The sequence below is a fragment of the Olea europaea genome, chromosome 19 (assembly GCF_002742605.1).
Source record: "Olea europaea var. sylvestris chromosome 19, O_europaea_v1, whole genome shotgun sequence".
NCBI lineage: Eukaryota > Viridiplantae > Streptophyta > Magnoliopsida > Lamiales > Oleaceae > Olea > Olea europaea.
In genome coordinates this window covers 7,687,223-7,714,082 of record NC_036255.1, presented here as the reverse complement: position 1 = coordinate 7,714,082, position 26,860 = coordinate 7,687,223, and the positions used below count along the sequence as shown (strand labels likewise).

The window sequence follows — 26,860 nt, the reverse complement described above, 5'->3', positions numbered from 1 at the left end:
ATAACTAATATATAAAAAAAAATTGATTTTTGAATTGTAAAAATCCCAACCTGTTGAATTTTTAAGGTGGGGTTTGATGTAATTTCCACATTATTTTTTAGCTACAACAAAAAGGGGCTAGATTATGACTCCCCGTAGCCAAAGGAGGTGGGGAAGAAAATTCCATTAGAAGATTGTAACTAGGACTGTCAGCCAATAAAATCCAAGCAAACCAGAAGTCCACAGTAACGCACCATTGAGTGATGCAGAGAAACAAAAAATCTTAACTTTCGAAAGAGAGAAGGAACACGGAAATCTATCCTCTTATCCTAACCCAGAACCCAACAATCCAGTAGTCACCACCACACAAATCCCAAATTCTAAACCTCTAGAAAACGCATAAACTTTAAACGCTACAGCACACTCTTTATCAAACATGGCTGGACTACTGGGAACTTCTTCCACAGTAAGAATCTTCGCTTCTAAACCCTTTTCTTCTCAGTCTCACTACTCCAAGACTTCATCTTTCTCGCTCTCTCCGTCTTCTGGTACGTACCCGTTCTTGATTTCTTGGAATTTTGTTTGGAGCTTATATTTTCGCAATTTGGTAGTCAAATGACTCGGAGGTTTCAATATAGGGGTCTTTTTGAAGTTAAAGTTCGTGTTTTCTTGATTTTTATTGGGGAATTGATGAGATTTAATATATGGGCTTATGATGGGGGTTTTAAAGTTTATAGCTTACTGTTAATTTCTGCAGGGATTAGTCCGGGAAAGAAGTGTTTTGGAGGAATTGGAGTTAAGAAAGAGAGGTCTAAATTCCACGTTTTAGTTTCCAATGTTGCCACTGAAATTAACCCTGCTCAAGAACAGGTACTAATTTTCTTGAGCTTGGTACCTCTTGATAGTGTCCATGCATTGTGTGATTAAGTTGTGATGCAATTAGAATTAGATACGACCACTAGCTCTAGTTAATTGCAGGGATAGTAGAATTGCATGAAATGGAGAAGCCTGGCCTTGTAGAGATGTATAATTGGAATGAAATTCAAATGTTCATAGAATTTTTTTAGCATTCAAAATCGAAATTCAAGTTCCAATTCCCATTTCAATGGCTGAATCCCATCCTGCCTAACACGGACTTTGCTTATATTTGGTGTTTAAGTTGTACACTGGAAACCTTTTTACTTTCAGTGTAAGATTTTTGGATTGGTGTTTAAGTCAAAGTCTGACTTTCAGGCACAAAAGCTTGCCTCGAAGGAGTCCCAGAGACCAGTTTATCCATTTGCAGCTATAGTAGGACAAGATGAGATGAAATTGTGCCTTTTGTTGAATGTGATTGACCCGAAGATCGGAGGTGTGATGATAATGGGAGATAGAGGAACAGGGAAGTCCACAACTGTTCGCTCATTGGTGGATCTACTTCCTGAAATTAAAGTAGTTGCCGGTGATGCATTCAATTCAGATCCAGATGACCCAGAAGTACAGGGCATGGAAGTTAGAGAAAAACTTATGAAAGGTGATGAACTCCCTGTCATGTCAACCAAAATCAACATGGTTGATTTGCCATTGGGTGCCACAGAAGATCGAGTATGTGGGACAATTGACATTGAAAAAGCCCTTACTGAGGGTGTGAAGGCGTTTGAGCCTGGCCTTCTTGCAAAAGCTAACAGAGGAATTCTTTATGTAGATGAAGTTAATCTTTTGGATGACCATCTAGTAGATGTTCTCTTGGATTCTGCTGCCTCGGGATGGAATACTGTTGAAAGGGAGGGAATCTCAATATCACATCCTGCCAGATTCATACTCATTGGTTCTGGAAATCCAGAAGAGGGAGAACTTAGGCCACAGCTTCTTGATCGTTTTGGAATGCATGCACAAGTTGGGACTGTGAAGGATGCAGAGCTTAGGGTGAAAATTGTGGAGGAAAGAGCACGATTTGATAGAAATCCAAAAGAATTCCGGGAATCTTACAAGGCAGAGCAAGAAAAGCTCCAGCAACAAATTTACTCTGCTAGGAGTTCTCTCTCTGCTGTTACAATCGATCATGACCTTAGAGTTAAAATCTCGAAGGTCTGTGCTGAGTTGAATGTTGATGGATTGAGAGGAGACATAGTGAGCAACAGGTCCGCGAGAGCTTTGGCTGCTCTTAAAGGAAGAGATAAAGTAACTACAGAGGATATTGCCACCGTCATCCCCAACTGCTTGAGACACCGACTTCGTAAGGATCCTCTGGAATCAATTGACTCGGGCTTACTCGTGATTGAGAAATTCTATGAGGTTTTTGCCTGAGGGAGGTAAATGGTCCTTATCTCTCTCATTTTTTTTTGTAGAACTGCTAATACTGTTCAATTTTTTGGCGTTAAATGTTCAGTTCTCAAGTGACTACAAAGAATACAGAGAGCTCAGTCAATGTTTGTCATGGGCTTATAATTGTTGAAGCTTGATTTTATGTTGAACAAAAAGGTCATTTATATTGGAACAAATAGCTGATTTGAAAAGGTTTAGTCACCAAACATTTAATGCATCTTCATGTTGTAAACTTCTAACATTTGTACTTGCGTGTTTTCTTCTTGAGAAATCATTTCATCTGAGCTCCTCCTGTTAATTTTCTCAATCGAACATGTTATACCATCAACTAAAAATCTTTTTATACTGTTAGTCTCAAGTTTCTTATTGGGACGTACTTCTTTTGCCTTATCAGATATGGGAAAGTGATATAGGACACGAGACCAAGAGCAAAGCATTTCTTTTTTACCTTAAAAAAAGTTGCAAACAGAAATAGCTGAAATAACCATTTTGCCTCTTGATAATATGGTTGAATGGCACTACAAATTTGTTTAGCATTGGGGAATTTGCATCAGTGTAGTCTGCTAATATCGTGTCGAAGTTATATGGTCTGGCAAAATGTGAAAGTTGATCATTTCACTAGTCGGCATTGTTTAAAATCTTTCGCTTTGCCATGTTCATCTAAAAATTTCAATCAGTGGGAGAGAGTTTGTAGGGAGGAAACTATAGGAGGGGGATGCATGGTTGCGAAACCCTCGTTTGTAAATCAATTTTTCCTGGTTTGTATCAGAAACTAAATCTTTTACCAGTTAGTATTGGATGTGTCTTATCTATTACTCTACATTGGCGTAGACATGAACACGATAGTACATGCTTATATTCTACACTAAATCAATACGTGCAAGCATTTGTAGTCGAAATATTTCATCTGTTTCTTAGACATGGAAATAGAAGAATTTACACTGGCTTTACCAAATTTTTGCTGTGTACAAGAAGTAACAGAAACAAAATGTGAGCCTTAAATCGCAGTGCGTTTCTTTCTGACCCCAAAAATAAAAAAAACACACACACCCATTTCACAAAGTTTCATTTCTTGACAACCAAAAAAGATTAATCAATTAAAAATATAATTGGTGGTCTCGTAGCTCAGTTGGTTAGTGCGTTGGTCTTATGAGCCGAAGGTCGCGTGTTCGAGCCCCGCCGAGACCATCGTACTAATTATATTTTTTTATTATTTTAAATTGTAACTAAAATTGACACTTCTCAACAATTCCGTTTCTCCTCTTGTACCACCAAACAAAATGAACTTTTGCATCCTTATCCATACCAAAACATTATTAATCAACAATCATAATCATTAAGTGCACTACCCACTAGAAAATATTTTAAAAAGTAATAAAGACTTTGAAATTTTTTGATATCCTTGAGACTTTGCTATTAGACCATCTCCAATGAGGCATTTAATTTAGTGTAGGTCATTGGCGATGATTTGACACCAAATTTTACTTTGAATTATTTAATTATAAATTATATTACTACAAAAATTGTTAAATTAAAAATGATACGGAAAGAAGCAAATTATTGCATTTATCAATAAATTAGAAAAAAAAAACATTAAACATGATACCGCAATTTAAAAATTACATTGAACTAATAAGAATTTTTTTATTTAATTTATATATTTATGTTGTTGTAGTGCTAATTTATTAATAATCAAATTTGTAATTCTTGACTTTTTAATGAACAATTTTAATTTATTGTTGAAATAATTATTCATTATTAATTGATTAGAATTTAATAATGTTAAATAAAAATAACCATCACATTAAAACAATTATAAATCAATTAAAATCTACTAATTCTAAAATATAAAAGAGAGTATAGATGGAATAAACATTTATTGTAGAGTGAAAGAAATGGCAAAATGGGGTTTTAGAAAATTCTCAAATTTGGGGTGTCATTGAAAAGGGTTTTACCCCAAATTTGATGTTTTACAGTTTACACCAAATTAAGCCCTTACTGGAGATGCTCTAAAGTCTACTAGTTATTCTTATTTCCATTTTATGCCTTTTGAATTAGCGTTTCAATTTTTTAAATATATTTCTTTAAATATTATTTATTTTGAGATAAAATATCATTTAATTTGTCTGTCATTAATATCCCTTCTTATTCTATCAATTTTAATACTAATATTCTTATTTTTTGCATTAATAATTTATTTCATGAAGAGCATATAAACAAGTGTAAGTAAATCTTACACACTGTTTCTTGTATAATGTATATTCACACAAGTCATATTAATTGCCAAATATGGATAATACCCCCATAAAGCTACGAGCAGAACACCTACCAGAGACCCAATCTTTAGTGAAATAAATACCTAATCTTGCAAAAGTAAAAGATTATATTCCATTGGCTTTATTTCTTTGAAGGTGCCATTGCCACATGCATGAAAAGTTCAATTCATGATTGTTGATGGGATAAAGAATGAACGAGAATCCATTCTCCCTTCATGTCTATGGCCATGTCTCTATTTTCACTTAGAGTAATGCTATTTGTAGTCGTTCATTGCGGTAATCGCTCTACGTGGCATACACATGGCAAGTGATTATTTGATGCATTAATGTGGTAGTTTTTTTTATTCATTAATGCATCAAATAACCACCTGTCATATGTATGCCACGTAAGGCGACTGTCGCAGTGAGCGACTATCGCAATGAACAACTGCAAATAGCATTATTCATATTATTATATATGTTCCAAGCCAAGGTGAAAGTCAAAGTCGAGTTTTAAGTGGTGAGAATGAAGTCTTACCGAGTAAATGATGGATGAAATCATTTTATCCCTTGTCAAATTAAAAAAAAAAAAGGGTAATACAAAAAATGACGACAATTTAAAAGAAAACTCGCAATTACCGTAACACCAAGGTGAAAGTCAAAGTCGAGTTTTAAGTGGTGAGAATGAAGTCTTACCGAGTAAATGATGGATGAAATCATTTTATCCCTTGTCAAATTAAAAAAAAAAAAGGGTAATACAAAAAATGACGACAATTTAAAAGAAAACTCGCAATTACCGTAACATGCAAACTTAATGGAGATCATCTCTACGATATACATAACAAAGAAAATCATACTCCCTGCAAACTCCCAATCACTCACATTGCTTGACTTTCCCTTTTTGTAATTTGTCCAGGCGCCAGAGTTCAGGCATCACTGTCAACAAGAAATTCGCACGTGTCAGTCTTTTGATAAAAAGAAAAAAGAGAGTTTGGTCTGCACGTGAAGAGATGTGTTGAATACTACAAATAAATACAGATAATTAAGCTAAAAGGTGAGATGATTTAACGAAACGTACTAAGGAAGAGGACTATTAGCCAGGAAGTCTTCAAAATGCGAAAATGGCGTACCACAAGATGGCTTCGCCTTCATAAAAATTGAATTACTCTCCATTTCCCCTACTTCAATTGGCGCAGTAGTAATTTCTGATATTTCTTGACCAGAGAGGCCGATGCTTGAAAATTGGGTGTTCGACAGACCATAATTCATGGGAGGACATTCACTGGACTGAAGGGGTTCCCTTTGAGAAGAGAACTGATTTTTTTGGCCATTATCATGATTCCAAGTGAACAGTTTTTGGATTGCAGCCATTTCCGAATCTGTATCCAAATGTGAAGGAGTTGACATGGAGAATAGGCCTTGTTCGTAACCAGAGATAATAATCGAGTCATCCGGGAGATATTGGCTAGAACAATGAAGGCTTTGGCCTTGAGTTTTGCTTTTCAGGTTGTTATGATAAATGGGATTATCCTTCCAGACTTCTTGGCACTGAATTCCAGATTCGGACGTCGAAAAACTGCCATCAGGTTGCATCTGGTGACAAAATGTATCCCTTTGGCTATGATCTTGAAATCCTTCCCCTGCTCGGTGATCATCTGACTGCATGATAATTGCAGCATTGTTATCTGATTGATCAAGTGCATCAATGGCGGATTTGGCCTCCTCCATCAGCCAATCGAGGGCCTTACTCGGACGATCATAGCCAAGCCTATCTTGCACATCATAAAATTGAATTGCAGTATTTGGTGACAGTCTAACACGTCTGTCTTTAGGCCCCCTTTTGGTGCATACCTTGCTGTGCCTATCCTTTCGTCCAGTGGGTCGAACAATTCGTCCTCCATGGACATCTTTTACCTCTCTTTTCCTTATTTTCAGCTTCAATTTTGATGATGCCTGATGAAAATCCTCTTGCATTTTCTCTTCAAATGGATAATTCTGTGCTAAAATTCCACTAGTTATGAATCCAGTTTTCAGCAGTTTCTTTATTACCCCTTTTAGCGAGTGGAGCGGCTTTAGTTAGTTCTTTGTGTAGGTACAGAACAAGAATGTGCGATATTGGGCCCTCTAATGCAGGTCAGAATCAGAAGCCTACAGACTGTTTCTAACAGTACCAAATGCAAAAAGCATTCACTGTTTATGGAGAACGGAAAAAAGTTAAAATCTCTTGCCTCAAATTGTTCGATTTTATCTAATATTGCGCGCCAAACATATTTTGACTGTATAGATTCCTAAGTGTGCCAGCATAATAATTAAATAATCAAACATGTAAAACGATTGAAATCGAGCATGTTTGTTGCACAAGAATTACGGGACAATGATCCTTAATTTTGTTCATTGTTGTCCAATTTAATATAAGAACCCCACTAATAATTGAAGGGGGGAAAAAACATAAAAAACAAAATCACTGCAGACGAACAGTAACGATTTGATGTCTGCATGTGAACACTGTCTCGCGAACTGATTTTACCTATTTCATTTTCACTTGCTGGGATTCACGTTTCAATTTTGTGATATTTTATTTTATAACATGAAAAATTTATGCGATTGATTATAAATTTAGAGCCTATTTGGAAGTAATTTTGAGAATTCATTTTTTTATCGTTAGGAGAAAAGTGGGGTCCACTGTGAGAGAAGAAGTCAAATATGACGACTGAAATGATGAAATAATGATCAAAAAATCAATTTTTTTTATGAAAAAATTGGGCCCAAACAAGCTCTTATTGGCACAATCGTAGTTTACTGCCGTTGTTAAAAAGAAAAAAAATCTGTATTTAGTTGCAATTCTTTCTATTGGACAACGTCACGTCAACCAAACAAATTACCCACCAAGTCATTAATTGATAATAACTAGGGGTGAGCGCGGGTCGGTTCGATTTTAAAGAGAACCGAACCGAACCGAACCAAAATTTTCAGGTATCTAGTAAATGGAACCGTCGGGTCCAAATATAATTATGGAACCGTTCGGGTTCGGTTCCGTTCGGTTATTTAATATAATTAAATTTTTTAACATTCATAACAACATTATATAAATACAACTAATGATACATTCAATGGTTTGAAATTTCAAAGACTACTAGATTACCTTATTCAAATGATCGTTACGGTCAAAGTTTCGGTCGACGAAGGTCACAGTTTCGATCGGAGGTCACAGCGTCAGCTGACAATTGTATAGGTTTTGGAATGTTAACGAGGCTGCGAGAGTGAGTGCGAGAGTTGAGACAACGTTATGCACTTTAGTGTAGGTGTTTATGGTTATTTAGTGGATTGAATCTTGTTGGGCTAAGAAATGAAACAATAAAATTGGTAATTGGGCCAAAATTTTGGATTTAGAAATTGTTAATTTGTTAATTTGTTTAGAAAAAAATTAAATTAAAATAATTTAATTTACTCAATATAAAAAAAAAATTAAAAAGATTCGATTCTTATTCGGTTCTTGGTCTAAAATCGAGAACTGAATCGTACCCGTCGATTCTCAATTCAAATACCCGTTCGGGTATTTAATTTGACAAGAACCATCGAGTTCGGTTCAGTTCGATTTGGTCGGATCAGCTCGGAAGATTTGCCCAGCCCTAATAACAACAAAAATCGCTGTGCAGAAGTGAAGATTAATTAATCAGCAAAATATTAAGAATAATAAAAGAAAATCTAATCCTAAATCCAGATAAAATTTTAGAGTAAAATTATCTTTACAAGCCTACTCAACTGTTTTTCTGCCTACAATTGAGAATGGTCCCTGCAATTTATCGAGTTAATTGTTTGAATACTCACTGAACTTTAAAGGGCGTCACGTGTCACTCACCGAACTTTACTTTGCACCCAATTACTCATTGAACTTTGGAAGGGCGTCACGTTTCACTCACTGAACTTTACTTTGCACCCAATTACTCACTGAACTTTGTAAACTTGCACTCCATCACTCATCGGGTTAAAGAGTTAATTGTTTGAATACTTATCGAACTTTACAAGACGTCACATTTCACCCACTCAACTTTATTTTGCACCCAATTACTCACTGAACTTTGTAAATTTGCACTTCATCACTCACCAGGAACCGTTTGTTCTGTTTGCCTATGTGGATGACGGCTTTAACACGTGGCAGTTAAATTAGACAAACATAACAATGAATTGCCAAATCATATATTCAAAAGGACCCAAACATGCCTCACTGTTTTCAACACATAAATCGCGATTGGAACCCTAATCTCTTAAAATAGGCCGCTAATTTTTTAGTGAATGAAACGTGACGCCCTTCCAAAGTTCAGTGAGTAATTGGGTGCAAAGTAAAGTTGAGTGGGTGAAATGTGACGTCTTGTAAAGTTCGGTAAGTATTCAAACAATTAACTCTTTAACCCGATGAGTGATGGAGTGCAAGTTTACAAAGTTCAGTGAGTAATTGGGTGCAAAGTAAAGTTCAGTGAGTGAAACGTGACGCCCTTTAAAGTTCAGTGAGTATTCAAACAATTAACTCCAAAGTTCAGTGAGTAATTAGGTGTAAAGTAAAGTTCAGTGAGTGAAACGTGATGCTCTTTGAAGTTCAGTGAGTATTCAAACAATTAACTCCAATTTATCCGTAAACTTATTAGATGAAAGAAAAAATCGCAGAACTCACGAGTTTAACAATCTTCCGAGGTTTTCTTCCTATGAATTCTGACAGCTTTGAGAGATCCCAGAAAATCAGGATCTTAGCTGGACGGTTCCGACACCATAAATCTGACCCAAATTTTGATATCCCAAATGACAAAACCACGAATTCAAGAATTCAAGACCAGGTACAAAATTCAGAACCTATAAAGCACACGAATGCGGTTCCATGTGAAAGAATCAAACCCAACAGAGCTGTAGTATTGATCCGTCTGTTTGTTGGCGAAAAGGGTGATTTGATCCACTTAATTCTAATAAAATGTTCTTGCAAACTTCTCTTTCCGGTTAGCATTTTAATTAATTTCTTGATGGATATATATATATTTTTTTTTTGGTAGGATCCCCAACCTTTAGGGCTTCTAGAAAATCCCAACCTTTAAAATCGAACTTTTCAATTTCCATCCTTGAGTTCCATTTGTATAATTCATCATTTTTACATAATTTTATTAACAATATCATTAAAAATTTCCTCGCATGGGATGTACTTCAAATTTTTGATCGAATACTTTATTGCTTACATCAAATGCCTCTAGCTCTCCTTTCTCTATCAACTACCATTACATTGTAGACGGTCAACTATCATAGCAACGTAGACCATTGTTGGACTCCCGAGCCAAAAATCCTAGCTTCGCCCCTGATCAGAAGTACTCTGAGAGATTACTAATTTTGAATGTAGGGAGACTTGTTCTTTGTGTTAACTGACGGAGGCTTAAAGAACACACTTTTAATCAGTTTCATGTATAATTTCCATTGGACATTGTGGAGTCTAATCATAGTATATGCTTACGTTTATTGTCTGTAAGAAACCAGAGATCATGTTGTACTCCTCTATCTATGATATGAAATTGAAAACTTGCAATGGTAGAATGGGTGTAGTTCTCATGTAGAGAGCGAGCAACTAAAAACTCGTTTCTTAATTTCATTCTCTTTTTCTCGTAAAGAGGGATTAAGGCTTAATTTTTAACCATTTCGAGACGGAGAGAGAGCTCCGAAAATGTCGAAGAAGCAGTTCTTGTACTCTTTTGGCTTGCTAGAAATATTGCTAAAATTGCTGTTCTTGCTTTCACAAAAGATATTAAGAAAGACGGGACACCAATGGCATCTGATATTTGTTGAATGCTAGTCATAAGAGGTCCAGAGAGGAAGATCAATACAGCAATGCCCAATACTAGTTTGCTCCATGTCATTGATTTAGAACTTCCATTTTGCTTAACTTCATAAGCTAAATTGTCAACTTGTCGCCCACATTATCTGCAAATAGAAACAAAACGACTGTAATTATTATGGATTATACCTTAATCCCTACTGTGATTCTGTGAAGAACAATATTTAAGAGAAACCGAAATCAGAAGCAAATAAACTGATGTATAACGGTCGCAGCTGCAGGTTTTCATTATGAAGAATAAGAAGATTGCATTGATAATTTTATGCCTCAGATCTGTATCTCTTTGAAACAGTCCTCTAAATAACTTTATATATGTAGGAATATTAGGGCAATCCAACATATTTATAAATGCTTAATATAGCCCTGAATCCAAAATACACGTTATGAATCAGGTTTATCAGTTCTGTGTTATAAATAGGTAAATTTCTAACATAGCTGTGTTAAATGGCAAACATGGAAGAAATTCGATATGGTAATAGAAGAGGTGATTTGACGGCACTTCAACGAAACCTCACAGAAGATTGGAATTTTTCGGAACTTGATTTCTCGTCTATGGAAGAATAAATTCCATAAATCACTTACTCCATGTAAACAACGAATAAAATCTGGACAATGGTCGTTTCATTATGGATCCACGATAAAAATCTTACTTTAAAGAGGAACTTTTACGTACTTTCAACGTTCCCACCTAAAGAAACCTTGAAATCTCCAAGAATTCGACACTGTGGTATGTCATATCGAATCCTTGGTGCTAAAATTTTAATAAAATTTTGCTAAGAATTCATCAACTTTTCAACTGGTCAAACTTCAATTTTAACACCTCATTTCATAAAATCGACAACTTTTTAACCACACTACATTAACTTTTATAAAAATCTGCTAAAACTTTTATCCAAAGCTTTTCAATTGAAAAATGTCCCTCGGTGTAAATGAGTAGGAGCCATCAAATCATCATTGCAAGGAATTACGGGTCTTTAAACACAACTACAATTACATCAATGCCAAAAACCGAAGTAAAAAAATTAATCAACTCATGTTTTATTTTTTTTTAAGTGCAAATCTTTATGCTACAAGACTTATCCGTAGCTCCTTCCCCTTCCCCTCCCACGTCCACCACGACGCCTGCTCCTGCCACTGCCTCTTGAGCCACTTCTCCCTCCATAAGATACGCCTTCAAATGCCCTATTAGCATGTTGGTTTTGCATATTGCCAGCGCCACGCCCCTTTTTCAAAGTACTATTGCCAGCACTATTAAGAGCATCAACAGGACGCTTCCCCCTGCAGATGAACATACAGCAAGAAGACTGAATTTGTTTCCTCTCCGGAGAAAGCTCCAAATTAACATCATGCAAGATACAGTGAAAGAAAAACTACGTATACACAAGGCATTGTAAGAAATAAAGGGTTTCCATTAGAACTGGCATTAAAGCAACTGAAGATTTTAAATTCTAGACCATAATTACAAGATAAGAGAAAATACATTTTATGTTCGTCCCCATTGCTTACACTTTCCCAACATAATATACCGTATGTACCCTCACACACACATTATTATAATTACTATTGTAGACATTTTCCATCCTGCATTGGTACTCTTTCATATTCACAATTTATTTAATTAGATCAGAAGGAATTGGAACTACTAGCGGTTCTTTGTATATAATCGGGCTGGGAGGATATTAATGAATTTTCTTTAGGTATTTTCCAAACAAAGATGCAAGATTTTACAATATATATGTGATAAGCATATTGGTAAAGCTTCAAGAAACAAATAGGTAACAGAACTTCTTTCCATCTGTAATGGTCAAGTTTGTTAGTCTCAAAATATACTAGTAAATAGAATATGCTCAAATGTTTGATATATCCAACTCACTACCATCATGAAAGTGACAATAGGATACATACCCAACAGTAGGAGTTGATGTTGTTGAAGGTTTCACAGCTTCTTTCCAAGATAAATTAATTCTCTTGTTTCCAATAAATGAAGGTGACTTGGAGTGCAGCGGCTGAGTTGTCAAAACAAGATTAGTTCAAAACATGCATACATGCTTAGAACTAAAAAATTCTTTATATCCTTGTACCTGCGTCATAGCCAAGATGTTATTGCAAGTTCGCAATCCAGTCGTAGAGTTCTGCTTCTGTTTTTTCTGCATATTGCAAGGTCATATATGTTAATAGTTGGAAAACTATTGACATGCTAGGTCTCGTAAGATGAACTTACAATTCTATCCTTTGCTTCATCAGATGAAGCAGCTGCCAATGCTTTGTTGTGTTCAGCCATTCCCTAAGTTAACTTCTTCATTGTAGCCCTCGCTAACTCTTCAACACAGTTCAACCTGTGGCATTAACAAAAGATAAATTAAAAATGTGCTTAGGTCACGAAGATATAATATTTGTTACATTAAACAAAGGAGAGGAACAGCACTGGCGCATGAGATATTGATCAAGGGAAGTCTTCAATATATAAAGAAAATAAACTTGTAAATCTACAGTGTCTATCTGTTCATATTTTCTGCAGAAGCTAAAACGAGCTATCGCTGAGTTGATTAAAAAATTAAATCGTGCATTCACTGCCTGTCTGCAGCTGCAAATATGCAATGAGTGACAGCGTACAACGAAAAGGCACTACAAACTTCTCTTCTTCCAGATGGGTTTAGAGTCCATCCCAAGATTCGAGGACAATAGGGACAAAAAAAATTCTTTCTTATTTATTTATTTATTTATTTTTTTGGTGGCGGGTGGGGGGAGGGGACATGGAATTCAGTTGAATTCACCCAACGTTTATTTTTATTTCAATTTGACCAGTCCTACAACTGTCACCAAAATTGACAGAATTCTTGACCCAACTTATATTTTTGACTAAATTTTTTTTTTTTTGGGTGCTAAAAGGAATACTAAATATCACTCCCTTTTTCTTTTTCCCCATTTTGAGTGAGTCTTCCCTAGTGACAAATGACATGTATATAAATATTGGACAATCCCCTAAGCTAGGTACCAAGTTCCACAAGCCCCGGGTCGCCAATGCCGTCAGTTTTGGAAATATTTAGAGATGGAATGCTCAAGTTGAAATAAATATATGTCGGGTGACCAACATGAACAATATCGTGTAGGTAGGGTGACCTCCAGAAAATTTTTCCATACAGGCAAACAAATTTATTTTGAAATATTTAGGTGAAAAATACATAGAATAAAGACGAGGTAGTAGGATGAATAAACTAACCGCTCAGTGATATCATTGTATTGCTCAGAGAAGTTTTCCCCAAGCCTATCTGATGATTGCCCTGTCACAATCTTGAAACCACATAAGCTATTAGTGGCATTTGGAGCCTGTCTAGTCACAAAAGAAAAATATGAGGATCGAAAAAGCAGTAAAACAATAGGTGTTAAAATGCCAAAATCAAGAAGCAATGATAACCTTATGAGCTAAATGGTGGAATGCGTACAGCAAGCATTCAACATAAGTAAAGTTCATCTCTTCTCCTGCTTTTCTTTGAGGCATGTACTTCTGAAACAATGGCAGAGAGGTTTTAGTGGCATATTGTCAAATAAAATATAATCAACAAAAGTTTCTTGCATTGTAAAGGTGCTTCTTGCAGCATTTCTTTGGTTGGGGTCAGAGGTTATCTAGGCCAGTATGACTTCTAAATCAGTTGTCATTTACATTTGCCATATTCGTAAAGAGTGCATTAAGAAGCATGCAATATCCATAAACTAAATTCTTAAACTTGCCTTTAACAGCTGAACAACAGAAGGAAGGATTTGTCTCGAGTCTTGAGGCGAGGTGTAAGGTGAACTCTCAGCAATGTCTTTAAGCAAGTCCACTCTTTGTTCTTCCGGGAGCTGAAATAGAAACCATGCAATTTTCATAGACAACACATTATTTATAATATGGAAATTTTAGTTGAGGATCGTGAGAACATAAAGGAGAATTTTACACAGAAGCAAGGTTCTACATACAAAAATACAAGGCATACGATCCTAGTAAGTGAATATACAATCGAACAAACCCGTAGTTAATTACCTCATCAAAAATGGGAAAAATATGTTTGTTCACGTAGTTGAAAAACTTGCTATTAGATGCACCCCTCTGCATGTTCAAGAAGTTCGTAAGACTGTAAAAGTACATTTACATGTAAATATATTAAGAGTGACAAGTAATATTCAGTATAATTCACACCTCGAAAACAGACACAGCCATAAATAGACATGAAATCAATCTATCAATATGGTCTCCATCTGAAACCTGCAATAGAAACCAAGCTGTGGTATTGTGAAAATGAGAATTCAAAATAATTTCTTTTGTTTTTTCTTCTATTTCTTTCTATTCATTTTCATCTAAAAATCGCAAACTGAGATTTGAGCAATCCTCCAGAAACTCATACTCAAACCATCAAAACCAATTGTCTCACATTATAAACAGATCACTCAATAACCAACAGGCTAAAATATGTAAGGAGTAAACATAACTGAAACCAGTCCGGACCGTAGTTCAGCTCTCAAAGCCTCTGATCCATCCAGATGGTAGAATTCATTTTTGACAACTTTGGAGGCCAATCAAAGACTTGGGTAATTTCAAGGAAAATGTAAATCTATTCTGGTGGACAATGTTTCTCTTATGCCATTATGTTCAAGGTCATGCCCCGTTTTAGACCCATTCATATCAAAATTCAATTGAATCAATTGTTGACCCAAACCCATTCATTCATTTCAAAATTTCTACCCTTCATGACTTTGTCTGTGACGATTTCACACTTCGCCACCCACTTCCCTCTCCATCGGTGACAAAGTCCGTCGTTCCCTTCCCTCTCCGTCAATCGTCATCTAAGACAGTCGTAACAGTACAATCGTCATTCCTTTTCCCTCTCCGATAGTCCATTATTGTATATCTCCTACTCTAGGCTCTCATCTTGACATCTCACATCTCTGACTCCGACTTTACATCCTCAGCTCCGCCAAGGCACCAAGTGCCAATGCCAACCAGCCGAGCCGACAAAAGAAGAAGCCAGATTCCAGAAAGCAAAAGGCGAAGCCCCATATTTTTTTCCCTTATTTTTTTTTTTTTGGTTATTTCCATGTGTAAATTGTAATAAATTTTTTTTTTGTTTTTTGTTTTTAACATATTAAATTAGCACTTTGTTCTTTAATTGCTCGAAGCGGCACAAACTTCCAGTGGACCACCAGTTCATTGTTGCCTCTGGGCTCTGGCTCTCTGGGAATCTGTGATTGCAAGTTCAAGTTGCCAAGTATTTGGAAATAGTATATATTGCATTGCGAGATTGTGAATTGATTTTGTGAAATTGTGAATTGCACTAGTTTTTTGAGTTGCTTCCAGTATTTGTGATTCATTTGACATCTCGAATTACTCCCACTCGTAGTAGTAATTGGGTGATCAGTGGATGAATAATAGCACAATTGTTTATGTGGAGAAAGATATATTTTTCAAGTTCAATAATGAAATTATTATACAACGATATCAAAGTATGAAAACTCGCAAAGTGCAAGTGTAATATATAAATTATGTCGTTTTTAGTATTGATGTACTGTTGTTTTATTTTTTTTATCGTCATTAAATCCCTGACCAAAACCTCGACATTCGTCGTCAAAAAAATTTTGCCCGCACTGAACTAAAATCCTGGCTCCGCCCCTGCAGCCATAAATAGACATGAAATCAGTCTATCAATATGGTCTCCATCTGTAACCTGCAATAGAAACCAAGCTGATTATTTGGTATTGTGAAAATGAGAATTCAAAATAATTTCTTTTGTTTTTTCTTCTATTTCTTTCTATTCATTTTCATCTAAAAATCGCAAACTGAGACTTGAGCAATCCTCCAGAAACTCATACTCAAACCATCAAAACCAATTGTCTCACATTATAAACAGATCACTCAATAACCAACAGGCTAAAATATGTAAGGAGTAAACATAACTGAAAGCAGTCCGGACCGTAGTTCAGCTCTCAAAGCCTCTGATCCATCCAGATGGTAGAATTCATTTTTGACAACTTTGGAGGCCAATCAAAGACTTGGGTAATTTCAAGGAAAATGTAAATCTATTCTAGTGGACAATGTTTCTCTTATGCCATTAAGTCCCCGTTTGGCCCCCATTCTCTTTCATTTTTTTCCTCTCGCTTATTCTCAACCACACAATTTTTCATAAAATAATATTACATGTAAATCGAAAACTTTACATTCTTTTTGAACCACACATTTTTCAAAAAAAACACTATTCCAAACATTAAAATTTAAAAAAAAAATGGGGGCCAAACGGGGGCTAAATTTCCAAAATGCTTTTATTTCTGAACAGTGTTTCTCAAAGACCAATGAAATGGGGAGTGTGAAAGGTATTTTCTGCTCCAATCCACATCCAAGTTAAGCCAGGGGTGAGCCACAGTGATTCAAAAGAATAAAGGCCGCAGTAGATGATCTTTAATCTCTGACATACTCATGGGAACCTACTTTCAAGATATGCTCTATATGGAGAAATTCATAAGCTCTTCTCCTGAACATAAATATTTCCATTCTACCTTGAAATCTTAAAATCCATGATTTTCTCAATTTAATTTAAAATGTAAAAAAATAAAAATAATCGATCACAGGTCAGTTGATTAATTAGCAATTTAGCATTAAAAAACCAGCCCTGGGAAATCAGGAGAAAGGAGTCAGAACTGTTCGCAGATAATTGGCTACTATTCTTTCAGCAATGTCCAGTAAGAGACAATCCCAACATCAGGATGTTTTCCATTGAATATCTTGTAAATAAAGTCTGTCAGGGTGTTGAAAATGAAATGTTCTGGTCCTACATGGAGTGATTCTTCGTTAATAAAGTCTATCAGAGAAACAGCCAACATCCAAATGCCATCCCAAAAATTAAAAGCACTTTAACATAAGGGTTTCTTAAATAGCTAAGCAGCTATTCCTACAGCTTCAATTACTAAACTCAGCTCAAGGTCTAGAAAATGGCCTGTCTCCACTTGTGGATGCAAATTCGGCTCTAAGGCTCACTCATGAGAATCGTTCAGGTTTTAAAATTTTGGATGACAAATTGTAGAGGAACTGCTTCTGCCAATATCAACCACATAATGTATTATTCATGTTGAATATACAGGGTAAATTTTTATTTCCTTGTGAAGGCACGTAAGAGAGAGAGAGAGACATATGCTATGCTAAGCAATGATAAAAAAAAAAAGAACAAAATACTTACATCGAATTGTGCATCCAAATCAGCTTGGCCTTCAATGATTTCAATGAGTTTTTGCACTCACTCTGGAGGAGCTTTCTCACCAAATATGTTCAAGTTTTTCAAAAAATCCATAAACATCTTAAATTCAGCTCCTGTTACATCTTGTAGACTCTGCAATTTAACCCAATCAATCTTACATCTTGTTGTAAAAATACCATATCGAAAATAGTTACGCATATAGAACAGCAACAATGTTCTTTACTTTATACCTCGAAAATTTGATACTACAGATATAGAACTCCACTGTCTTTTGTGAAGAAGAATTGAAATAATCAAACACTTATCCTTCCCCATAAGAGAAGAAAGGAAATGAGAAATACAATGACGATATACCTTCTTAATGAGATCAATTATGTGTCTTTCCATTTGATCTGAAGGCTTCAAGAGCTCAGCTTTAAGAGGAAATACCTGCATTAAATATTTCCAATAGAAGGACCAGGTCATCGTATTATTTCTATTTGTCTAAGCCAAAAAAATAAAAAAACTATGAGTCTTTGTAATTGGCACGGAGTCACAGTGTTTATCTTCCCACCTTATCTCTAATAAAGATTAGAGTTCTCTGACGGAGATTTTCATCTACTATTTGCTCGTTGACGCTCTCAATGTGCTTGAATAGGGCTGTCAAAGAAGCTGCATGAAGAAACATTGCCTAACTGAAGCATAACAAGACTAAATCCAATCAAAACAAATAGAAGTAGTCAACAACCCAGTGCCATTCCTCCAAACAGAGAAGGCCACAAGGAAAAGAGAAGGAAAAGATAGATAAAACATGCTAAAGTGAGCTGAGGATCATGCAGCAAAAGGATTCTGTAGGACTTTTAATAACTCTAGACAAAAATATGCACAGTTGACATACGGAGCTCAATATTCAGGAACATCAAGACTAGATGTGGCTATCCATCTAATATATTTGATAGTGCAAACAAGGAGCCATATCACAGAATTACATCACTTTGTTGTTCATTTTACAAAATTCTCACTACTTCAGCCTAAACCCTGTAAGTTAGCAATCTATGTTGTTACTTGGTATATATATCCTTTCTACAAAAACTGAAAAATGCAGTGAACATGTAAATGAAACTACATTTCAGATATTTATTAACTGTAGATCAGATCTAATGCATTTTCATTAAGTATCAAGTTTATTAATTTGTTCTGTAAAAGGGCTACGTCAGCATATCCAACTCTGGGAAACTACGAATGCCTGAACCATTAAAAAGGGATCACGAGCCAGAGAACAGAGCTTACCGAAAGAACTAGGATATGATCTGTAGCCTCAATATGATGACATTTACATCTAAGTTTCCAACACGGGAAGTATCTATAATTCTTGGTGATGAGCTGTTATCACCCATCAGATCATCCTGACAACTTTTCTTTCCTATTGTTTTGGCTGAGAAAGAAACTAAGCCACTTACACAATGATGGAACTTGCTCCAGGAACTCCCAAATAATCATTAATAATGCTTGATAGACATCTGAACAAAGTAAAATCCCACAGCTCATATATTTTTAGCCTTTTACGAGTTGGAGTGACAGGTTAAGTAGAACGGAAGCTGCAATTTGAAAAACACTTATAGGATAAATATTGCAGAAACCCATGTTAAAAAATGGCCTACATCATTATATATATCATGAATTACTGCGTCACACTTGGAATTTATATAAAGCGTGGTTTTATCCAGAAAAAATGTGTGAGAGGTATACTGAATTATTGAAAACGGAAAACTAAAAGGGATGCTACATTAGAAGCAAAAAGATAGCATCGAACCTTCCTTTAAAGTTGAAACTACTTTCACTCTCATGAGACTGTATATGTCATATAAAGTCTGAGAGTATCTTCAAAAATTAATCCAATGATTTTATTATATAATTCAATGATCAAATCCAAATAAATTAATATACCATGATGGCCTCCTCCAGTATCTCCTTGTAGTATTCTAGCTAAGATCAAAGTACTTAGGGGAGAAGTTTTTTAAAGCTTTAATTTTGGGCAACATATGTTGATATTGCAGTTAGTAAAAAAGTGAATTTGATATTTTAAGGATAAACAATTTGAAACAATCACTGCAATCTTTTACCAAATCAAGCTTCTTGTAATCTAATCAGTGGCTGAAGCCCTTTTCCCAATACTACTCAATATATTCAAGAATTCAATCAAAATAAGATGCAAATCGTATTTACAGATATCTTTCACATTTCAACCATAAAAGGAATACCTTTCACATCTTGCCTCAATAATGACAAAAGGGCTTTTTGTACTGCATCCCGCTCCACATTTTCCTCTAGAACCATCAAGAATATTCAAGATTAAATTTTTGCTATAATATATTTCTTTATTTTGATTTATAAGGTACTTTTGGCATTCTTTATTCTTCACAGATAAGCTTCAATCACTTAACTTACCAGCCATAAGGAGCTGTGCAAGAATGTCAACAATTTTAGAAAGATGCTCTGGTGTATCCTTGCAGAAAAGAGGAAGGCCGCGAATAGCTTGCATACGAATCTGAAAATGTAAATTAGAAATATACAGAGCCTTAATATGGAAGAGAAATGTACCAGACAAACGACAATTATTCGCTAAAACTAGGGCTGGGCAAATCTCCCGAACCGAACCCGAAGGTTCTTGTCGAATTAAATACCCGAACGAGTATCTGAATTGAGAACCGACGGGTACGGTTCGATTCTCGGTTCTATACCAAGAACCGAAAAATCGAATGAGAACCGAATCTTTCTAACTTTTTTTTTTATTGAATAAATTAAATGTTTTTAATTTTAATTTTTTTCCAAACAAATTAACAATTTCTAAATCCAAATTTTTGGCCCAATAATTGTTTCATTTCTAATTTTTTAGCTTTTGGCCCAACCCATTTTATTGTTTGATTTCTAATTTTTTTTAATTTTTGGTCCAACAATCAACATGATCCAACCCAACTACCCAAGTCCAACTAAATAACCCTAAACAATGTTTGCGGCTCAGGCTCTTGATACAAGCATAAGTGCAAAACCTCCCTGTCTGCGGCTCAGGCTCTTGATACACTCATTGTCGCAGTCCCAGAAAACCCATACAATCGCCGACCTGGAGTTCTCAAACGGTCCGACCCTCCCCACTCGAGGCTCCGACGAGTTTCGAACTTTCGTTCGCTGCCTTCTAGAGTTCAAATTTTGGTGAGTTCTCTCACGGTGCCGTTCGTTTTCACTTTTCACTACTTCTGTGAGTGGAATGATTTTTTTGAACCAAAATATTTTATGTTCTTTAGCAGGTATCTGATCATTGTTTGTGCATGAGCAATAGCAATATATTTTATTTAAATACAGTCCAGTTTGTTTTGCTGAGATAAAGCAATATATCTTAGTGAGTATTGGAAGGGCTTCGCCATTGAAATGGGATGATACTGAGAGATGGATTAAGAGCCCGGTCACATGGTGCATTTAGGACTTCGATTATGCAGCCTAAATGTGATTTATATATAATAAATGCTTGCTTGTTGGAATGCACATTATATTGTCATTTCTATTAATTGACATTTCATAAGTTGCTGATCGTCCCCCCTTCATGTTATGACTATCAGGACCATCTTTGTTGAAGATCAGTTGTTTATTAAAATGTTTAGCGTGAACGCTCTCATTACCCCTAGATATTTTAGGATGTTATTTAGTTTTGTGGGCAACTCTTTAGTAATTATTACCCAGTATTATTTTAAATCTCAGATGTGCATAAATAAGTTTAGTATACTGTTGTTTTTGGGAGGAATATATGTATTTCAATTTTTGTTTTCCATACTTGACCTAATTGTCTAGTTATGATTTAGCCTCTGTTTGACAAAACTTTTTGAGATTATAAGCTGGTGGAACCATGAAATGTGTGGTTAAGAAAGTGGATCAAAGTTGTGGATAGAATGAAATTTGTTGTTAAAAAGAAGTTTGACAAGCTTATAATCGTAAAAAGCTTTGTCAAACAGGGGCTTAGTTTGTTTAGTGCTCAAGATCTTCTTAATGTATGTGCCTGACTTCATAATATATCTAAATGACTTTTAGACTGTCATTTCAACAAAGGCAGGATTTATCATTGTTGTGCAGGATTTTGTAATTTTTGTTCCACATTGTTTGTGCAGGACTTAATCAAGTTTCTTGTTAAGGTGATACCAATTCTGGATGCCCAAATGGGAGATAAAAAGTAGCCTAATGAGAGGTCAGAAATATAGAATCATTTCACTAAGATACTTGGTGGAGAAAGAGCAAAATGTAATTACTGTGGGATAACATTTAAGGCTGACACTAATAATGGAACTTCTAACATGTGGAAGCATTTAAAAACTTGTTATACATATAAGAACACTAAAATTGATGATAACCAACCACTACTCACTCAAGAAAACAATGATGGTGGTATTATGCCTACGGTGTTTAATAAAGAAATGTGTAGAAAAATATTGGTTAAGATGATTATTATTGATGAATTGACTTTTTCCTTTGTGGAAGGTGTGGGTTTTAAGGAATTTGTTCGTCAACTTTGCCTTAGATTTGAGGGTTCTTCTCGACAAACGATTACTAGAGATGTGCTACATCTCTACCATGAAAAAAAGGAATCGTTGAGGATTAAATTTATTAATGAGAGGCAAAGGATTTCTTTAATCACTGACTGTTGAACATCAATTCAAAACATCAACTATATGGTAGTCACAACACACTTTATTGATAGAAATTGGAAATTGCATAAGAGGATATTGAGTTTTCCTGTGGTTCCAAATCATAAAGGGGAGACAATTGGGAAGATTATTGAGACGTGTCTGCTTGATTGGGGAATAGAGTGTGTGGGTACCATTACTGTAGATAATGCAAACACAAATGATGCAGCAATCGTTTATGTGAAAAACAAGTTGAAGAATTGGAAACCTGATGATACTATGATTTTAGGTGGCTCTTATCTGCATGTACGTTATGCAGCACACATAGTCAATTTGATTGTTAAAGAAGGGTTGAAAAAGTTTAATCCATCTATAGATAGTATTCGCAATGCGGTAAAATATTTTTGATCATCTCCTTCCCGGTTGACAAAATTTAAATGTTGTATTGAAAGGGAAAAGATTGCATGCACAAAACTTGCTCTTTTAGATGTTCCTACTAGATGGAATTCAAAATTCTTAATGTTGGATAGTGTATTGGATTTTGAAAAAGCTTTTGAAAGAATGGAGGAAGATGACGGATTTTATTGTAAATATTTTGATGAAAATGAAGGTGGAAAAGAAAAAGAGGGGCCACCTACAAGTTATGATTGGGAGAAAGCTAGAAATTTTGTCAAGTTTCTAAGAACCTTTTATAATGTCACATTGAAGTTTAGTACTTCATTGAGTGTTACTTCCAATATTTACTTCCATGAAATTTGTAAAATCGAGCAAATTTTGAAGAAAATGGGTGAGAAGCAAGATTATTTGCTAAGTAGTATAGCAAATAACATGAAAATTAAGTTTGACAAGTATTGGGGTAAAGTTGATAAAATGAATAAGATTTTGATTGTAGTAGTCGTGCTTGATCCTAGGTATAAGTTGGAGTTTGTTGTACATTGCATTAGTATTTTGTATGACAGTATTAAAGTTGAAGCCACAAAAAATGAGCTCATGAAATTATTGTATGCTTTATATAACCAACAAAAGGGATGGCATCGTTGAAACAATGGACCGAGTGGAAGCGGAAGTGGGGGTGATAAATCTAATGATGGAGTCACTTTGTTGGAGGATTTGAATGATGATGATTGGGATGATTGCAATTTTGATTTTGGGTACAAGAAATTGAAAACTACAAAAATGGATTTTTTCTGGAAAAGATGAGGTACAACGATATCTAATGGAATCCACTGCAGATGCTAGTGATGAAAATTTTGACATTTTGAATTGGTGGAAGATCAATAAATCAAGATTTGAAATTTTATCTGAGGTTGCAAGGGATGTTCTTGCCATTCCTGCATTTACAGTTGCTTCTGAGTCAGCATTTAGTACTGGAGGGCGCATTCTTGATCCATTTAGGAGTTCTTTAACTCCTAAAACAGTTGAGGCCTTGATTTGTACACAAAATTGGCTAAGAGAAGAATCTAGACTTTTGAAAATTTCCCAAGATAGAATTTGCATTGAAGAGACGGAGTTCTATGAGAGCATTGAGACGGATAATAATATATATACACACGCGCGCTATTAAATCTTATTAGTTTAACAAATTTGAATTTATTTATGATTGTTAATAAATTAATTGTGCTTTTTCAATTTTTTCGTGCAGAGTTTCTTAATAGTGAGTATGACAAGTCAAGCAATTGATGGATAGTTGAAATTTTAGTATTAGTATATACTCTTTGGTATTTGTAAATTGTAAGCATCGGTAAATTAATGTTGTTGGGCAACTTGTTATTTACATGTTATTAAATTTGACTATGTTAATTTGTAAAATTACGATTGAATGTGTCATTAGTTGTATTTATATAATGTTTTTATAAATATTAAAAAATTTAATTATAGTACGAAATCGAACGGAACGGAACCCGAACCCGAACGGTTCCATAATTATATTTGGACCCGACGGTTCCATTTACTAGATACCCGAAAATTTTGGTTCGATTCGATTCTCTTTAGAGCTGAACCGCCCTGCTCCCACCTCTAGCTAAAACTAGTAATATGGAAGAGAAAAAATTAATTATTTATACATATATACACCTTCACATTTGAATACTATATTTAAAGCTCCTAAACTAACATCCATTTCACACAAAACATAAATAATTGCGTGTAAACAAAAGGGAGAAGCTGACCCCAAGCTCTTCAGCTTCACACAAATCAAGATGTGCATCAACAGCATTGCCAGATAGGCCCGGAAAGTACTTAAAAAACCTCGGAATAAGATGAGCAGCTAATTGTCTTGCTTTTACGTTGCTACTCTCGGCCGTCTTTATAATATTCTCATAGTCCTCTGCGTGCTATACAAACAAATAAAAAACCACATACATTTAAAACAAAAAATCCGGATTTAAAATCGAATGGAAAACAATTAAGAAACCTAGAAGAAGAAATAGGAAAGACTATAATATTGGTTCAATTGAAGCAAATTACGGAACCTAAGACTTGTCTTTGGCCTCGTTCAGTAGTTCTCCGTACTCGTAGAGCTTCTCGATGTCGTTGCCGTCGTCGGAGGTTTCTGCTTTTGCTTTGCAGTGCGTGTGTGTGCAAGTCCAACCTGCAGATATAGAATAATCGTTGAGTGAATCGGGTAGAGAATATGTAAGACCTTGGGGTGTAAAATTGGAGGAAGGATTTGAGTTGGCAGAGACGAAGAGGAGAGAGACAAGATTGTAGTGGTACTACTCGGATAATATTCAAATTGTTTCACACTGATTGAAAATCCAAGTCGTTAATTAGTTTACATAAAGCAAAATGTTTAAAAAAAAAAAAGTTAACCCCAACTTTGAGGGCTCTCACCGTTCTGCCCCTAGAGTTTTGTGAGGAAGGTAAATCGCGAGATGTGCCCTACACGTCAGGGAACAAGAGTTGTCTATAAACTGTGTTTACAAGAAGTTCAATTTCATATCTCAGAAATCGAACCCTCACACTGCGGCTTCTAGTAAAGCGTGAGATAACCTCACTCTTATCCTTTACACCACTAGACTATGCTCCGAAATGCTAATAAAGCAAAATGTTAATATAGGGAGAGATGAATAAGAAAATTTTAATTTTTAAATAAAAATAAAATAGTAATTAAATTTATAAAGAATAAAAAATTCGTACATAAAGTGAAAGAGAATCCTCCAAATTGCTTACATTATTATAAATTTACATCCAAGTTACTACTGCATTGTACGACAGATAGGGTATCCTGCAGTCAGAAGCTCTCAAGCAAGCCCCGGTAAATAACACTTCTAACCCTTCTATGCCATTCTTTGACAAGCACGAAGCTCTAAAACTAGACTATTTTTGTTCAAAGAGATTATTCAATCAAGATTGATCATGTCGTGTGTTGACCTCGAAAATTGGACATTTCACGTGGTCAATCGATAGCTACTCCACGTATTCTTTCATGTACACAATCAACGTACGATCGGACGCACACGGTCGGGACCAGCGGAGATGATGACGGTCGTATACACTCCAACGATTAAATCAGGTTTAGGTGGTCGGAACAGTACCCAGAGGTTGTACAAAATAATAATGAGGAGGAGGAGAAAATATATAAACTTGCTATGGAGTGCTACGTAATAAGAGTTTCATTACCTTTGCCTCTTGCCAAACCTTGGGTATTTATAGGTGGGATGAACCGTTGGATGTGGGACACGTGTATGCATTTGACAGTATGAGGCATCCGCTCATGGGCGTCAATCAGTCGCGTCTGTAGAGTGGGCAGACAGTTTGTTTCTCCCGAGTTGAGTTGACATAAAGTTGATAAGTCATATCAACTAGCCTCATGGAGACGTCAAATCAATTTAAACCTTAGATGCATAGAGAATCTTGGCAAAAATCTCTTTCTGAAATTGACGGCGGATCTTCTAATAGAGGGCTACCTCACCTCGGCTTCAGGGGCGAGGGGCTTCGGTCAGTTCAGTAGGATCGTCTATGTCTCTCAGTGTGCTATCAGGTTGTTGACATTGGTGAAATCACTTCGGAAATACTTTGGATGGGTGTCTATCAGGTCGGTATGTGTGGTGGTAGCCATTCCGAAGCGGTTCAGATAGGGGCGTAACAGTGGTCCCCCAAGCCCAGGTATGAATATTTATATCATGGGTGGACTTGCTTTCCTGACCAGATGTAAATGCCTCGGTACTGGGGACCGCGATTCGTGGGAGCTCGTGGGTCGATTTTTTGCAGTAATTGAAGCCATGATCTTAGCAAAGATGCGCCAAAACTTCGTTACTGCGTAAGGGAAATAATAACCGATGTGAGGTCGAAGCGCTGCAAGACTGGACGATTAGTAGGAAACAAGGTCAACACGACAACCGAGGCTATGACCCACAGGGGACTCGCGTCAGGCGTGCCTAAGCCTAAGCTTTATAAAATTGAGTGAGGAGCTCATCTGCCGTCGGTGTGCTGACCCACAGGGGACGACGCATTGGGAGATGACTAAAATTTTGTAAAGCTTAGGAGGGAACGCAGCGGCCGAGGCGATGAACCACAGGGGACTTCGCGTCAGGTGCGTCTAAACTTTGTAAAGTTGAGTGAGGAGCTCATCTGCCACCGATGCGC

General features: G+C 35.8%; 2 protein-coding genes, 1 non-coding gene and 1 pseudogene across 5 annotated transcripts; 2 read left to right on the top strand and 2 right to left on the bottom strand.

Annotated features, from left to right (window-relative positions):
* The first annotated feature begins 264 nt into the window (after positions 1–264).
* LOC111368663 (magnesium-chelatase subunit ChlI, chloroplastic-like) lies at positions 265–3,074 on the top strand. 2 transcript variants are annotated; one of them, XM_022990042.1, is made up of 4 exons: positions 265–527; positions 737–849; positions 1,213–2,270; positions 2,678–3,074. In XM_022990042.1, exons 1-3 carry the CDS (start codon positions 416–418, stop codon positions 2,263–2,265), a joined length of 1,278 nt encoding a protein of 425 aa, XP_022845810.1. In that variant the 5' UTR covers positions 265–415; the 3' UTR covers positions 2,266–2,270; positions 2,678–3,074. The 2 variants fall into 2 exon arrangements, with proteins under 2 accessions (XP_022845810.1, XP_022845809.1); XM_022990041.1 differs by lacking the exon at positions 2,678–3,074 and having other exon boundaries at positions 1,213–2,572.
* A 323-nt stretch (positions 3,075–3,397) lies between these two features.
* On the top strand, positions 3,398–3,471 carry TRNAI-UAU. The gene has a single exon. It is a non-coding gene; the product is annotated as a tRNA-Ile (tRNA).
* A 1,801-nt stretch (positions 3,472–5,272) lies between these two features.
* LOC111368662 (transcription factor TCP3-like) lies at positions 5,273–6,844 on the bottom strand. Of its 2 annotated transcripts, none has more exons than XM_022990040.1 (2): positions 5,669–6,844; positions 5,273–5,474 (listed from the first exon to the last, which is right to left on the bottom strand). In XM_022990040.1, the coding sequence occupies exons 1-2, from the start codon at positions 6,510–6,512 to the stop codon at positions 5,413–5,415; spliced, it is 906 nt and encodes a 301-aa protein (XP_022845808.1). In that variant the 5' UTR covers positions 6,513–6,844; the 3' UTR covers positions 5,273–5,412. The 2 variants fall into 2 exon arrangements, with proteins under 2 accessions (XP_022845808.1, XP_022845807.1); XM_022990039.1 differs by having other exon boundaries at positions 5,617–6,842.
* Positions 6,845–10,098: 3,254 nt separating this feature from the next.
* Positions 10,099–25,982, bottom strand: LOC111368286 (annotated as a pseudogene).
* Between the last annotated feature and the right edge of the window lie 878 nt (positions 25,983–26,860).

What these genes read in the sequence shown, in the direction of transcription:
- LOC111368663 (XM_022990042.1), top strand. Translation starts at nt 416, where the DNA reads ATGGCTGGACTACTGGGAACTTCTTCCACAGTAAGAATCTTCGCTTCT. An exon ending in CTCGCTCTCTCCGTCTTCTG is followed by an intron (nt 528 to 736) that starts GTACGTACCCGT and finishes TAATTTCTGCAG; the next exon opens with GGATTAGTCCGGGAAAGAAG. An exon ending in TTAACCCTGCTCAAGAACAG is followed by an intron (nt 850 to 1,212) that starts GTACTAATTTTC and finishes TCTGACTTTCAG; the next exon opens with GCACAAAAGCTTGCCTCGAA.
- LOC111368662 (XM_022990040.1), bottom strand. Translation starts at nt 6,512, where the DNA reads ATGCAAGAGGATTTTCATCAGGCATCATCAAAATTGAAGCTGAAAATA. An exon ending in GAAGGCGAAGCCATCTTGTG is followed by an intron (nt 5,475 to 5,668) that starts GTACGCCATTTT and finishes TCTTGTTGACAG; the next exon opens with TGATGCCTGAACTCTGGCGC.